General features: G+C 42.3%; 1 protein-coding gene across 1 annotated transcript in view; it reads left to right on the top strand.

Moving 5' to 3' along the window:
• Window positions 1-15,899, top strand: part of cdh24b (cadherin 24, type 2b) — a 154,696-nt gene extending 138,797 nt beyond the window's left edge. The window contains exons 9-13 of the mRNA XM_078791369.1: window positions 1,121-1,238; window positions 3,110-3,424; window positions 7,367-7,574; window positions 11,202-11,691; window positions 14,245-15,899. Coding sequence (XP_078647495.1) covers window positions 1,121-1,238; window positions 3,110-3,424; window positions 7,367-7,574; window positions 11,202-11,691; window positions 14,245-15,228 — 2,115 coding nt within the window. The 3' untranslated portion in view covers window positions 15,229-15,899. The remainder of the gene's footprint in view (window positions 1-1,120; window positions 1,239-3,109; window positions 3,425-7,366; window positions 7,575-11,201; window positions 11,692-14,244) is intronic.
• The last annotated feature ends 202 nt before the right edge of the window (window positions 15,900-16,101 follow it).

Raw genomic sequence — 16,101 nt, 5'->3', positions numbered from 1 at the left:
CCAATAGCACTAAAATGAACTATGAACAATAAAACATCGAATATCAAGAGTATGTTAATGCCTCCTTTGGCAAAAATGCGACAAACAAGCGGGCGGCACGGCAGTCTAGTGGTTAGCGCGCAGACCTCACAGCTAGGATACCAGGGTTCAATTCCACCCTCGGCCATCTCTGTGTGGAGTTTGCATGTTCTCCCCGTGCATGCGTGGGTTTTCTCCGGGTACTCCGGTTTCCTCCCACATTCTAAAAACATGCTAGGTTAATTAGCGACTCCAAATTGTCCATAGGTATGAATGTGAGTGTGAATGGTTGTTTGTCTATATGTGCCCTGTGATTGGCTGGCCACCAGTCCAGGGTGTACCCCACCTCATGCCCGAAGACAGCTGGGATAGGCTCCAGCACCCCTGCGACCCTTGTGAGGAAAAGCGGTAGAAAATGAATGAATATCACAAGCTACCCAGCATACCTTGCGGTGGGATATGGGTTTTTTTTTTTTTGTTTTTTTTTTTTTTTTTGCATGGTCGTTGTGCTTAGATATTCATTTGTATGCCCACATGGCGCAGTAGGTAAGTCGTGTTGCCGGGTACAGTTTAGATGTTAAAGGTTTTTTTTATGACCGATGTTGCTCGCGGGCCGCAGTTTTCCCACCCTCCCAGCAGGAACATTAATCACATGTGATAACAGGCGGGCGGCATGCAGCCCGGTCCTCAAACATGCACTCAAAGAATCTTTGAAAAGCATTTTCCACCATAACGACGGGAATTTTTCATTAAAACCAAATTAGCCATCAGCTTCGGTTGCAAGAGATTCTTTCAGATTGATTTTGTTTGCCGTTGCCGCTATAGACTCGGGCAAATTGAAAGCCATATAGCGGCCTATTTGTACCAGGCTATTCATGTCAGGATGTTATTTATTCCGTGTGTATTAGACACCGTTCGCTTGTGTCGCCATGCTAATTGTTTGTCTTGTTTTGATTCCTGCTGACGCCGGCTAATGGCTTACTGCTTGCTAAAAGCACTCTCCGTGTGTTTCTCTCGTTATTCACCTTTTTTTTTTCCCTTCTCCGCACACACACATGCATTAATGCCCCCCCCCCTACTGTTCTCTATCTCGGGGTTTCAGGTGGTGCAGGTGTTGCGGGCGATTGATAGAGATGAAGGCGGGAATGACAGCACCGTGTATTTCAGCATCCCTCCGGAGTCCGGCGCTGCCCTCAACTTCAGCGTCAGGGACAGTGGTGGTGGGTACTCCATCTTGGATGCTTTTCTCCATTTGTCTTCATTGCTTTTTTTTTGTTTGTTTTTTTTTTTTTGCCCTCAGCAAACAAAAGTGGTTCCTATTTTCTTTCTCTGGCTGCCATTTTGACTCCTTTTTTTCTCCTGGATTGTGTTTTTTTTTTTTTAGTAATCCTGTTTCTTGTTTGCATCTTGAGTCGAGTCAAAATTTTGATGACTTTGGACTCATGTTATTGACACCATTTTGGTGCAGGATCTTGTCGTGTTTCCCCAATTTAAGAAAAGAAGGAAAACTCTTCTAAAGCGTGCGGATAATTGAGGATAATGAGCGTTACATCGTCTCACTGACATCAAAACACACAGAATTAATAGCCTTTTTTTTTCCAAGACTGGGAAAGATAAACAATAGAAAATGAAAAATGAATGATTCCCATCCGAGCAACAATAGCAACGTTTGCTTTTCTCCCCGGCAGCCTTTGACTTGATGAGATAGCTTTGATGATGAGGTTTCTCAAAACGGTTGAGGCAAACAGCACCTTTTGGCGCAGGATTTCTTATAAAAGTGGCGAGATGTTAGCAACACTATTAAACACCGAACAATGAACTTGTATCATCAAAGAGCACGGCCAAGGGCACAGTCACTGTTTACAGTAACATGCTAACATTCTTAACGCTCATTAAAGTGACAATGAGATGTGTTTTGTTGCAATCATTAGCTTTACATAAGAAAATATATTCATTCATTTTCTACCGCTTATCCTCACGAGGGTCGCGGGGTAGTGCTGGAGCCTATCCCAGCCGTCTTTGGGCGAGAGGCGGAGTATACCCTGGACTGGTGGCCAGCCAATCACAGGGCACATATAGACAAACAACCATTCACACTCACATTCATACCTATGGACAATTTGGAGTCGCTAATTAACCTAGCATGTTTTTTTTTTGGAATGTGGGAGGAAACCGGAGTACCCGGAGAAAACTGGGGAGAACATGCAAACTCCACAGAAATGCGGAATCAAACTCGGGGCTCTTAGCCACTCGTCCACCACGCAGCCCCAGATCAAAACTATTCATTTATACTAACATTTAGCATTTTTCAGAGCTAGGCACTTATATAAATGCTAGGTGTAGAATGCTAACATTAGCATGTTAGCATTCTTTAAGTCATTCAAAGACTTCCATGGTATGTTTTTATAATCATTCATTCATTTTATCCTCACGAGAGTCGCAGGGGGTGCTGGAGTCTATCCCAGCTGTCTTCGGGCGAGAGGCAGGGGTACACCCTGGACTGGTGGCCAGCCAATCACAGGGCACATATAGACAAACAACCATTCACACTCACATTCATACCTATGGACAATTTGGAGTCGCTAATTAACCTAGCATGTTTTTTTGGAATGTGGGAGGAAACCGGAGAAAACCCACGCATGCACGGGGAGAACATGCACACAGAGATGGCCGAGGGTGGAATTGAACCCCTGTCTTCTAGCTGTGAGGTCTGCGCGCTAACCACACAACCACGGTGCAGCCCTGACAAGGAGATACCACCTGAATTTTTTTTTCTCCACACGGCACAGTAGAAGGGCCGCCATTGTGATCCTTCAATGGAACAATGGAGCTTCAGTTTGTGCAGGGGCGTCACACGGCAAATGACTAAAGGCCCTCATCATGTGCGGGCATTGTCGAAAAACATATTTGCAGATTTTGTAAGCAATATATAAAAACTGTATGTAAGAAAACTGTAAAAAGATTTTTCTCATCACACTGATATCCATCCAATACCAAAAATATTAGTATTGGTAATAATCACTATATATTAAAAAAAAAATTTTTTAATTTTTAACATAATTTGAAAGATTTTCCCCTCAAATGTGTGCAGGTCCCACAGCCAGCCTGGTGTTACTCTCCCAGTTGCAGCCACTATCCCGATCTCCATCCTCCACCCTCACTCTCTATGTGCCTCTGCTTTTAAGAGATGGGACATCGGGTCTCACCAGTTCTGGCACCGTCACTGTATCTGTCTGTCCCTGCCTGAGAGGCGGAGCCAAGACGGGGGAGAAGGGCAAACAGGCAGAGAATGAATGGGACTGGGAAAGAGAAGCCGTTTGTCTTCCTCAGCATTCCACACTGCCTTCACCGGGGCTCAGCACTGCCGCCCTGCTGGCCATACTAGCTTGTGTTGCTACGCTGCTGGGTAAGTTACTTTATATTACCGTCTTACTTTGTATCAGGGGTGTCCAAAGTGTGGCCTGAGGGATATTTGTGGCTTGTGGCTGTTTTTTGTTGTTGTTGTTTTTTTTTTTTTTTATTAATCCATGGCATATTTTTAAAACATAATTGAACAAGAAACAAAAAAAACTACAGCAAAAATTTTAAAATCTGCAGTAATTTGGTAGGAATAAGTTCAAAATATTATTGAGAATATCTTTGTAATTTTATGAGGGAACACATCGTCATTTTAGTAGCATAAAGTTGAAATATTTTTGTAATGTTTTAATAGTATAATAAGTAATATAATGTTAATAATAATAATAATTATTATTATTAAATAATTTGTAAATATGAGTAGTATTATAATATTATGGTTTATCAACTTTTTTGTTGTTTTTATTTTTAATATATTTTTTTATAATTTTTTAAATAATATATAATAATTATTATTATTAAATAATTAGTAAATATGAGTAGTATTATAATAATTGTTATTATTATTATGTTCCAAGACAAAAAACAAGACTAAACATCTTGATGATCTCCAAGACCTTTAATGAGAGAGAAGTGTGTCCCATTACATCTGAAGTAAAAGTAACCACACAGAAAAAGAACATCATACCAACAGTAAAATATGGTGGAGGTAGTGTGATGGTCTGGGGTTGTTTTGCTGCTTCAGGACCTTGAAGACAAGGCTGTGGTAAATTGAACCATAAATTCTGATAAAGGAGAATGTCCGGCCATCTGTTGGTGACCTCAAGCTGGAACCAACTCGGGTTCTTCAGCAGGACAATGATCCAAAACAAAGGCACTAAAGGCACACTAAAGCTAAAGGCTACACTGTGATTCTGATTCCAAAAAAAAAAATATTACCCATTTATGGAGAAACTGAACACCAAATAAATGTTTTTTGGGACTCCAGCCAACCACAGTGAGAGCCATTATCCACAAATGGCAAAAACATGGAGTGAGCTCACAAAAGACCCCATCAAAAACCTCCAAAGAACGAGAGGCCTTACTTGCCTCAGTTAAGGTCAGCGTTCATGGCTCCACTATAAGAAATACAATGGGCAAAAACGATGACCAAACCATAACCAAAACCACTGCTGAACAAACATTGAGGCTCGTCTCCATTTTGCCAGAAAACATCTTGATGATCCCCATGACCAAAAGTTGAACCAAAGTTTCCCATTACATCTGGCATTTCAGAAAAAGAAGAGTAAAATATGGTGGAGGTAGTGTGACGGTCTGGGGCTGTTTTGCTGTTTTAGAACCTGGAAGACTTGCTGTGATAAATTGAACCATGAATTCTGATAAAAGAGAATCTTCGGCCATCTGTTGGTGACCTCAAGCTGAAACCAACTCGGGTTCTTCACCAGGACAATGATCCAAAACACACCAGCAAGTCCACCTTTGAATACTTTGGATTGGACTAGTCCAAGTCCTGACCTGAATCCTATTGAGATGCTGTGGCATGACCTTAAAAACGTACTTCATGCTGGAAAAGCCTCCAATTTTGCTGAATGACAACAATTCTGCAAAGATGAGTTAGCCAAAAATGTATTATTAGCTAGGTCGGGGTTGTCATTAGCCACGTTTACATGAGGAGTTTTTCCCTTTCCGAATGGAATCTTTCCGAATGACCTTTCCGAAAGCGATTATATATTCATTCAGATTGACACTTTTCTTTCGGAATGAGGTGTATACAAAGGTTACATTCTTTCCATTTCAGCAAATAATCCGAATGGAATTTGAATATTTGGATCCATGTATATGTGGCTATTGACTAATATTTACATTGGTTTGATCTGAAACTCTTTTCCCCACCCCTGTATATATAATATATATACATATAGTATATGGTGGCATTAGATGTGAGGGATATTTCAATGAGCACTGTGAAATACGATATTTTTTTCCTGTTTATTATTGGCGCACACCGTATCATTTCCAAATTAGTTATGTCATTACAATTTAAAGCCTGCAAAACGAATGGCAATCTCCATATGAAAAGACAAGTAAATCGACTTTACCGGCATTTATCCTTTGCCACCTGCCTGCATGCTTAATCTCCGCATGAGAATAATAAAAGCGATGAAAGTGGGGGTTATTTTTCTTCTAATCACAGTTAAAATAACAATCGTTTGTGCGTCGTTGCACTGTGAAACGCCACTTTCACCCGAGCAGGAATTCACGACTGTTGACAATTGAAAAAAAAAGAGAAGGCTTTTGGCTCACGGCCAGCATCCTTGTCGTTTCTATTCAGTCTGTTGAATCCGTACTCATACCTTGTTGATGCGGGCATTATCATTCCGGATGAGACCTGTTCAGGCACAAAAGGAATGCAATATAGCGTGAAGGTGATCATGCAAAGTGGCTTTGGGTGGACGGTTTGGAGTGACAATTGGTGTACGGTGGTAAAGAAAGTTCAAGTTCGCTCAATCGTTTTATATTGAACATCTCATCATATGATGTTTGGAATTCATAAAAGGATGGCTGTGTAACTGACAAGCATATAATTGGGCTCTACCCAAAGTGTCAAGTATTCTTCTTATGCGGGCTCAAATAGGAGCACTTTTTGAAGTAAGTATATCAGCAAATACTGATAGCCTGGACAGGAGGTCTAAAAAGGGTGTGTTTTGTGTTCTCACAAAAAATAAAACCCACCAAGTGGTTCTTGGTTCTTGTAAAATTACTGCTGATTTATCGACTTTTTTCTGTTGTTTTTATTTTGAATTTATTTTTTTATAATTTTTAAATATTTTTAAATAATTTTTTACCTTTTTTTTATACTTTTGTTTTTGTAATTTATTTTTGATAATTTTTTAATATATTTTTTAAATGTATTTTTAATTGTAACATTTTAATTTTAATTTATTTTTGATAATTTTTTAATATATTTTTAAATGTATTTTTAATTGTAACATTTTAATTTTAATTTATTTTTGATAATTTTTTTAATATTTTTTTATAATTTTGTTTTATAAATTTCTAATAATTTTTTTAATTTATTTTTTTATACTTTTTTTAATATTTTTAAATTTATTTTTAATTGTAACATAATATTTTTACAATGTGTTGCTGCCGGCCACAAATGGTCACCATGCTGCAGTTTGGACACCCTTCGCTTAAGAGGGTAACTCAGGTGATGAATGATGTGTGTGTGTGTGTGTGAGTCTGTGCGGTACAGTTACCACTTCCACACGGATAGGGAGGATAACTATTAACAGTTATTTAACCTTTAACATGAACATTATTTTTTTCTGGGTACATGATACCATACAGCATCCATATCAAACATTAAACTTTCATATCAAGGCGGGGGCCTCAAACTAGTGTCCTGTGTGCCACATTTGGCCCGCGGGCCGTGTGTTTGAGAACCCATGATTTAAATTGTGAATAATCGATTTATTGATCAATTTCCAGTGAACTTTTTTTTGTAGGCTACTAATTACTTTCCTTAATGGTCTTCCACGTCATCAAACTCTTAAACCATCAATCATTCTGTAGTCGACTTAAGTGGTTAAGGCTCGACTTTGATTTGGACATTTTAACCTTGTTAGACGTCAGAAGAGCTGCAATATCTTGTTTGGATTTTTTCCCTCCACGTCCTCAGGTCAAATGTTACTCTGTTTTGGGAACAAGGAATAAGAACCGCAGAGTCATGGGAGACCAAAGCGTCTATTTGCCTGGCTGGAGCTCAAAGTCAATTACAGAGTTGGGGGGCATGTAGCCTGCTGATATGATATACCTGCCCTCGAACCCGGGGGCCTCCTCTGAATTTGCTTTGTCTCACCTCTTTGTTTCCCTATCTCCCGTTTTCCCGCTGCATGGCTTCTTCCTCCTCCTTTTTATTTCCCCCGTGACTTGCCTTCACCCCCTTTTTTTCAATTTCTTCCCTCCATTTCCTGCCATCGCGCCGTAGCGGTGAGTGCGCTGTCATTGTCACTACGGCGTCAGAAACGGGATTCCCTGTCACCGCTGGAGGACGATGACGTCCGCGAGAACATCATCACGTACGACGATGAAGGCGGCGGTGAAGCCGACACGGCTGCGTTCGACATCGCGGCGCTGCAGAGCGCCCCCCACAGCTCGCGGTCACGCGGGTATCGGACGCTGGACAGCAGGAACATGTAAGTAGCGGGTTCTTATCTCGTTGTATGACCGATATCGGAGTTTGGTCGGAGTGCTTTCCAGTGAGGGTTGGATTCCAGCAGATCATTAGGACTGATTTTGTTCATGACTTTCATGCACATCATTTTTAGTTGAGGGGATCCGGTTATCCTGGTTCCAGGATTGGATCTTGTGGTCCTTCTGATTTCATCGGGCCCTGATCTTCAGTTGTCTATATGTGCCCTGTGATTGGCTGGCTCGCCCGAAGAATGGTTGTTTGTCTATATGTGCCCTGTGATTGGCTGGCTCGCCTGAAGAATGGTTGTTTGTCTATATGTGCCCTGTGATTGGCTGGCTCGCCTGAAGAAGGGTTGTTTGTCTATATGTGCATATGATTAGCTGGCTCGCCTGAAGAATGGTTGTTTCTCTATATGTGCATTTGATTGGCTGGCTCACCCGAAAAATGGTTGTTTGTCTTTTTGTGCCCTGTGATTGGCTGGCTCTCCAAAAGAATGGTATTTTTGTCTATATGTGCATGTGATTGGCTGGCTCGCCCGAAGAATGGTTGTTTGTCTATATGTGCATGTAATTGGCTGGCTCGCCCGAAAAATGGTTGTTTGTCTTTTTGTGCCCTGTGATTGGCTGGCTCGCCCGAAGAATGGTTGTTTGTGTATATGTGCATGTGATTGGCTGGCTCGCCCAAACAATGTTTTTTTGTCTATATGTGCATGTGATTGGCTGGCTCGCCCGAAAAATGGTTGTTTGTCTTTTTGTGCCCTGTGATTGGCTGGCTCGCCCGAAGAATGGTTGTTTGTCTATATGTGCATGTAATTGGCTGGCTCGCCCGAAAAATGGTTGTTTGTCTTTTTGTGCCCTGTGATTGGCTGGCTCGCCCGAAGAATGGTTGTTTGTGTATATGTGCATGTGATTGGCTGGCTCGCCCGAAGAATGGTTGTTTGTTTTTTTGCGCCCTGTGATTGGCTGGCTCGCCCAAACAATGTTTTTTTGTCTATATGTGCATGTGATTGGCTGGCTCGCCCGAAAAATGGTTGTTTGTCTTTTTGTGCCCTGTGATTGGCTGGCTCGCCCAAATAATGTTTTTTTGTCTATATGTGCATGTGATAGGCTGGCTCGCCCAAAGAATGGTTGTTTGTCTATATGTGCCCTGTGATTGGCTGGCCACCAGTCCAGGGTGTACCCCGCCTCTCGCCCGAAGACAGCTGGGATAGGCTCCAGCACCCTCGCGACCCCTCGTAAGGATACATTTTTATCGGTGATAGTCTAGTTTTATGGCCTGCACGGTGGATTTGTGGTTTGCATGTTAGACACACAGTCAAGTCTGGAAGATCCGACAGATCTGGGTTCGAATCTCTGTGTTGAGTTTGTACAAAAAATATGCATTTTATGCTAATTGGTGACTTTAAATTGTAAAAACCTAACAGGTATGAATGTGAGTGTGAATGGTTGTTTGTCTATATGTGTCCTGTGATTGGCCCGAAGACAGCTGGGATAGGCTCCAGCATACCACACACAAATCTAATAAATGATGCAACATTTATGAATACTACCCTACTATATAAACTATTGCATGCCTTCAGGTTCTTAGACGAACTTTTTGTGTGTGTCGACACAAATTGTTTTGTTTAATTGCAACAATTGAGACTGTAAAAGGGAATAATTTAGCGCGACAGAGTGGAAGCTTTAATCTCCCCCCTGACACATTATTGATCCACTTTTGGAAGCGATCAAGCCGTAACTCCCAGGTCATAATCAGGCGCCATCAACAACTGCTGATCTATCAGAGCGCTGTCAAGCTTTGCGGTCCTGGCGGACCACATCGCCGTCCTCGTTTTGTTCAAGCTTGTTTATGCTCCGCTACATCAATGACTTGTATGCACACACTTTGATGTTTTCCTTGAAACATTTTTATTGCCTTCGGTCGAGCAATTAGCTCCAGTGTATTCATGCAAGTCCTATGGCGAAGGCCCATAAACAAGCAGGAAGGCTGGCTTTATTTAATCCAAATTGTTGAGAGGTGGGGGTTTGTGCTATTTGTGTCGGGAGGCAAGAACACAAAGCTCAAATCTAATGCAATTCCTTGCAATACAGTTTTCATAAAGTTTGTCAAAGAGAATAGCAAGATAAATAATAGCTTGGTCAAGTTTCTGTAAGGCATTGAGGTTCCTTTACTTAACATTGAATATGGACTACGTTAATAAGCCAAAGCATTTCAGTATGTGGAATCAAACTATGGAATGGATTGAGTAAGGAAATCAAACAATGCACAACGATGAGCCAATTCAAGAAACAATACAAGCAGTTGATGTTTGCTAAATACAAGGATGAAGAGTCTTGAACCAGTCATGATGTGCTATATATATCACTATATTGACACTTACTATGGTACCCATTATGTCATTGGATGCTCATATGACCTCATACTTCGGTACATGACAAAAATTTAATTTAATTTAATTTAATTTAATTTAATTTAATTTAATTTAATTTAATTTAATTTAATTTAATTTAATTTAATTTAATTTAATTTAATTTAATTTAATTTAATTTAATTTAAAATAATATTGAAAAATATAGTGATGTGCTATATATATGACTATATTGAAAAAAAAAACTTAAACTATATTTGGAAAGCAATGGGTACCATAGTAACTGTCAATATAGTGATATTGAATATCGTAATATACTATATTGATAGTAACTGTCAATATAGTGATATATATAGCACATCACTATATTGACAGTGATATATATAGCACATCACTATATTGACAGTTACTATGGTACCCATTGCTTTCCTAATAAAGTTTATTTTATATGTTTTATTTTTTATTTTTATTTTGTCATATTTAATTTTTATTTTTTTTGTCAATATAGTGATGTGCTATATATATCACTGTCAATATAGTGATGTGCTATGTATATCACTATATTGACAGTTACTATGGTACCCATGGCTTTCATAATATAGTTTAGTTTATTTTTTATTTTTTATTTTTTATTTTTTATTTTTTATTTTTTATTTTTTATTTTTTATTTTTTATTTTTTATTTTTTATTTTTTATTTTTTATTTTTTATTTTTTATTTTTTATTTTTTATTTTTTTATTTTTTGTGATATATATATAGCACATCACTATATTGACAGTTACGTGACAAAACATTTAAAAAATTTTAAATAAAAAAAAACTATATTAGGAAAGCAGGAAGTGAACAAATGTAACAGTTACTGATTGTAAAAGTACCAGATGGAGGGGTAGGATTTAATAAGCTTTGCTTCTTCCTACTCCTTTTGGACATGTGGAACTGTGAACTGATTATGTGATGCATTCAATTGTAATCTGAAATAAAACCATTACCATTACCATTACCATTGAATCTGAATATTTTACATTGTGATACATTAGTTTGATTCTCAGGGCATTGAATCAATGGCACCTTGACTGTGGAGCAGGCGCCGTCAGTTCATGCTCAAAGACTAGACGGGACAAACACTACTCAGACTAGATAGGACAGCTCTAGTCCAGTTGTGATGCAGGACTGGATGAATGAGGGTATTCGGTATTCGGTATTCGGTATTCGGTATTCGGTATTCATATTCTTGATGTTTGATGTTCTTGTGTTTTCCAGACGCTATGCCCAACGTAGCCAAGAAAAAGGTCGCATGTATAGCTGGACTCAGAATCCGACCGTGGATCACAACTACTCGGGCCCGGGCGGACCCCTTTATGGGCGCCTCTGTTACAGCAGCCACACATTACCAGTTCTACGCCGCACACCAGGCGGAACATTCGAACCGGGCTTGGCAGAGCTGGGATATCGTTTTCCTGGAGGCCAACCGGACCAATCGTTGGTCATCCAAAACCAGGGTGCCATAGTTGGTCCGATGGATTCTGGAGCCGTGTATATAACCCCCACGGATCTCAGCACAGGAAGCCGGACGGGAAGTCACGCGGGCAGCCGTGACGGGACCGCAACGCAGAGTGGTGTGAGCACGTCAGACGAAGGAACGCCGCGGACTGGAGACAGCCAAGACAAACGGCGAGGGATGGGAACCTCCAGCAACTGCACCGAGGACAGCAGTGAAGACAAAGTCAACCACAGTCAGGATGGGGATTGGGTACGGAACCAAAACTAATACCCATTCTTTTCTTTAGCAAGTGGGGCTGCCGTGTTGTGTAATCAATCCACTTGGGCAATCAATAAATGTACTTATGGTTAGGCTTGGGACCAGGGCTAAGCCTAGGTTTAGGTCAGGGTTAGGTTAGAGCTAGGCCTAGGCTGAGGGGTTATGGCTTGATTTAGGGTTAGGGATTGTGTTAGGGCTAGGGCTGGACCTATGTTTAGGGGTTAGGTCTTGGGTCGAGGTTAGGGCTAGTTCTAAGGTTAGGGCTGTGCTTGCTGTTAGGGCTAGTCCTAGAGTTAGGGTTGGGGCTAGGGCTTGGTTTAAGGATTAGGCTTAGGGCTTGGGTTGAGGTTAGGGCTACTTCTAGGGTTAGGTTTTAGGGCTAGGGTTGGGCTAAGGCTTGGTTTTAGGATTAGATTTAGGGCTGGGTTGAGGTTTGGGCTAGTTCTCGAGTTAGGGTTTAGGGCTAGGCTTGGGGCTAAGGCTTGGTTTAAGGATTAGGCTTAGGGCTTGGGTTGAGATTACGGCTTGTTCTCGAGTTAGGGTTTAGGGTTGGGGTTTGGGCTGGTTTTAGAGTTAGGGTTTCAGGCTAGTGTTGGGGCTAGGGCTTGGTTTAAGGACTAGGCTTAGGGCTTGGGTTGAGGTTAGGGCTAGTTCTAGAGTTAGGTCCAGGGTTGAGGTTAGGGCTAGTTCTAAGGTTAGGGCTGTGCTTGCGGTTAGGGCTAGTCCTAGAGTTAGGGTTGGGGCTAGGGCTTGGTTTAAGGATTAGGTTTAGGGCTTGGGTTGAGGTTAGGGCTCGTACTAGAGTTAGGGTTTAGGGCTGGGGTTGGGGCTATGGCTTGGTTTAAGGATTAGGCTTCGGGCTTGAGTTGAGGTTAGGGCTACTTCTAGAGTTAGGGTTTAGGGCTAGGGTTGGGGCTAGGGCTTGGTTTAAGGATTAGGCTTCGGGCTTGAGTTGAGGTTAGGGCTACTTCTAGAGTTAGGGTTTAGGGCTAGGGTTGGGGCTAGGGCTTCGTTTAAAGATTAGGTTTAGGGCTTGGGTTGAGGTTAAGACTACTTCTAGGGATAGGGTTTAGGTCTAGGGTTGGGACTAAGGCTTGGTTTAAGGATTAGGTTTAGAGATTGGATTGAGGTTAGGGCTAGTTCTAGAGTTAGGGTTTAGGGTTGGGGATAGGGCTTAGTTTTAATGATTAGGCTTAGGGCTTGGGTTGAGGTTAGGGCTAGTTCTAGAGTTAGGTCCAGGGTTGGGCTTTGGGCTGGTTTTAGAGTTAGGGTTTCAGGCTAGTGTTGGTCTAGGGCTTGGTTTAAGGACTAGGCTTAGGGCTTGGGTTGAGGTTAGGGCTAGTTGTAGAGTTAGGTCCAGGGTTGGGTTTTGGGCTGGTTTTAGAGTTAGGGTTTCAGGCTAGTGTTGGGGCTAGGGCTTGGTTTAAGGACTAGGCTTAGGGCTTGGGTTGAGGTTAAGGCTAGTTCTAAAGTTAGGTCCAGGTTTGGGGTTTGGGCTAGTTTTAGAGATAGGATTTAGGGTTGGGGATAGGGCTTGGTTTTAATGATTAGGCTCTTAGGGCTTGGGTTGAGATTAGGGCTAGTCTAGACTTAGGGTTTAGGGTTGGGGTTTGGGCTGGTTTTAGAGTTAGGGTTTCAGGCTAGGGCTTGGTTTAAGGATTAGACTTAGGGCTTGGGTTGAGGTTAGGGCTAGTTCTAGAGTTCGGTCCAGGGTTGGGGTTTGGGCTAGTTTTAGAGTTCGGTTTTAGAGCTCGGGTTGGTGCTTGGGCTAGGCCTAGGTTTAGGGGTTTGTCGCCGTAGGGTTGGGGTTAGGGTTAGGCTACTTGTAGGGTTAGAGTTCGGACTAGGGTTGGGAATAGCGATTAGCGATTTGGGCTAGGACTAGGTTTAGGTTGTGATAACTGAGTGAAGTTTTATTTTTGTGTGTCTGAGTATCAAAAGACTTGACTCAGAATTCGGCTCATGTCCATATTACATTTTTCATCCTCTAAATTTGATCCAAGTTGCATGAGATGTTAATTTAAATGAAATAACTGATGGTAATTACTGGCATTACAATTGCATGAGTGAATGAAAAGAAGTACAAAAAATGGATAATGAAGTAATTAAGGCTATATGAAATAATAATTAGGTTGGTGTTAAGACTGTGGATTTCTTTAATGTGTAATATGGCCGACGGCTTCGGGGACAAAAGGTAAAAGCGAAATGATGAGTCAGGCGTGTCAGCATATTAATATCCTGCTGATCATAATCTCCGCCATGTTTTGTTTTATTTATTAGGTTGTAGCAACGCAATGTTTGTCCCTAGCTTTATTTAATTCCCAATGTTGGTTCATTCTAGAGTTTGATTAATCTGATTAATCTCTTTCTTCACTTTGGTTTGTTCAATGTGTTCCTCGTCTTGGTCCCAATTGTGGATCTTTAGCCATCGCCTTTCCGCATTGATACTCATCCACCCTCCACGGTCAATGTGTCACTCCACAGTACTTCACATTACCCAAACCCCGGACTGAAACCACTCGTGCTCACCTCTGTCCCCTTCAGGTGCAGTCAGAGACGTTACCGAGGGAACACAACCTGGTCCTGACGCGATCCGGCTCCATGATTGGCCAAGTTCACGGCGTAGGAGGTTGGATGTGCGACTCGGCGACTACGCTCCCCCTAGCGGGCCGCAAGGCATCCCGAGCGGGACTGTCCCCGAAAGGTTCCAGCCAAGCCGAGTCGGACTGCAGCGGAGGTGCCGGCGGAAGCGGGACTGCCTCCTCGGATGGACAACACCAAGCTACCAACGCACGCAACTATGCCACCGTGTTGCAGGGCGAGACCCCCGGGCAGAGGGAGCCCCCTGGTAGCCTGGGGCGAGGGGGGCTGGAGATGGGGAGCAACTTTGTGGTGGCGAGACCAGAAAGAGAAAGCGCTGGGATATCTTTGACTGGGACTCCATCGGTCTACCCAGAAGCCCCCGGTTTGATTGGCGACTGGCGCGATCGAGTCAATTTGGGGGGCTATGTGTTAGCAAGAATGGATATGACCCCCCAGCTTTTGCCCTTCCCGGGTCAACCTCGTGGAGCTTACGGAGGAGTTGTAGGCTTTAGTCCCGGTTGGGGTCCGGGGATGGACGCGGCTAGAGGTACACCAAGCGGTGGGGGTCCATCTCTGGCTTTGAGGGTGGGCGAATTCCTACGTCTACGTCTTGCCCAGGTCACCTTTGACCCTTCTCAGCCGCCGTACGACTCGGTGCAGATCTACGGCCTCGAGGGCACCGGTTCCCGAGCTGGATCCCTGAGCTCACTTGAAAGCGAAGGAGAGAAAGATGCAGATAAGGAGGACTGGGGGGCCGGCTTGGAGGAATGGGGGCCCCGGTTCCAGAAGTTAGCGCAACTCTTCAGAGACCGCGAGAAGGAGAAAGAAACAAAGGAAAAAGTTGAAGACGGTGCCAAAGAGGAGAAAGAGGAGACAGACAAGAGGGAGAAAAAAAGGAGGGAGAGGGGCGGTCGAGATGAAGGGAAAGACAAAGGAAGGATATAAAAAGAAAACAAATAGGGGTGAAGGAGGGAATAGACTGATGAAAAGAACCCAAACTACAATAATGTGAGGAGAAGTTAAAGGGAAGAAAGATGAAGCGGCAAAGTAATAAAAGGAGACGGAGAAAAATGAGCCCAGGGAGGGCGAGCAAGGCGAGGGAAGACGAGGGGGGCACGGGGGGCGGGGGGCGTTCAGTGATTGATGTAATTTAAAGCAATAAGTGTTAAAGCGCTGATATGGTTGAGACGATACTGAGGATGCTAGCGCTCAAGGCGGAAACGACTTCTTATAAACACTTTGGACAAAGACTAAAATAAACAAGACGGGACTGAACCAAGCTGCTACATGCTAATGAGAAGCAGCGCTAATGTTTGGTTTTTTTTTGTGGGGAAGAAAATGTGGACGTGATAATATTAGTCAACCCTCGTTGTAAATTACAGCGGTAACTCACTTTTGGATGAAAACTGAAATGTACGAAAAATCAAAGTAATTTTTTCCCATGTGATAAAAACATAAATCTGTTCCAGGCGCCCCAAAAATATGAACAAAAAGTACCGTTTAATAGGAAAACCTTCCCTTCCCTTACTTGATTTTTTAATTTCTTCTTTCAAGATGGACGTTATCGTCGATATTGTGGCAAACGAAATCTAAATGTTTGTGCCTTAAAGGATACCGTACTTAGGATACCGCAATAAGAATGAAGACCACAGTGTGTCCGACAGATACAGATACTGACAGTCGCACAGTGCGCTTCAACCTGCGCCTCATCAGTGACGTCATTAGGCCGATATGTTCTTAAGCCCCCCTGAATAATTTGATTTTTTTTTGTTTTTTTTTTTTGTTTTTTTTTTTGTTTTTTTGTTTTTTTTTTTTCAA

This window comes from Doryrhamphus excisus, linkage group LG6 (assembly GCF_037039965.1).
Source record: "Doryrhamphus excisus strain RoL-2023G ecotype Guam linkage group LG6, RoL_Dexc_Guam_v1.1, whole genome shotgun sequence".
In the NCBI taxonomy this organism is placed as follows: domain Eukaryota; kingdom Metazoa; phylum Chordata; class Actinopteri; order Syngnathiformes; family Syngnathidae; genus Doryrhamphus; species Doryrhamphus excisus.
Note: the sequence above shows the minus strand (reverse complement) of the source record. Positions and strands in the feature narration are given on the sequence as shown.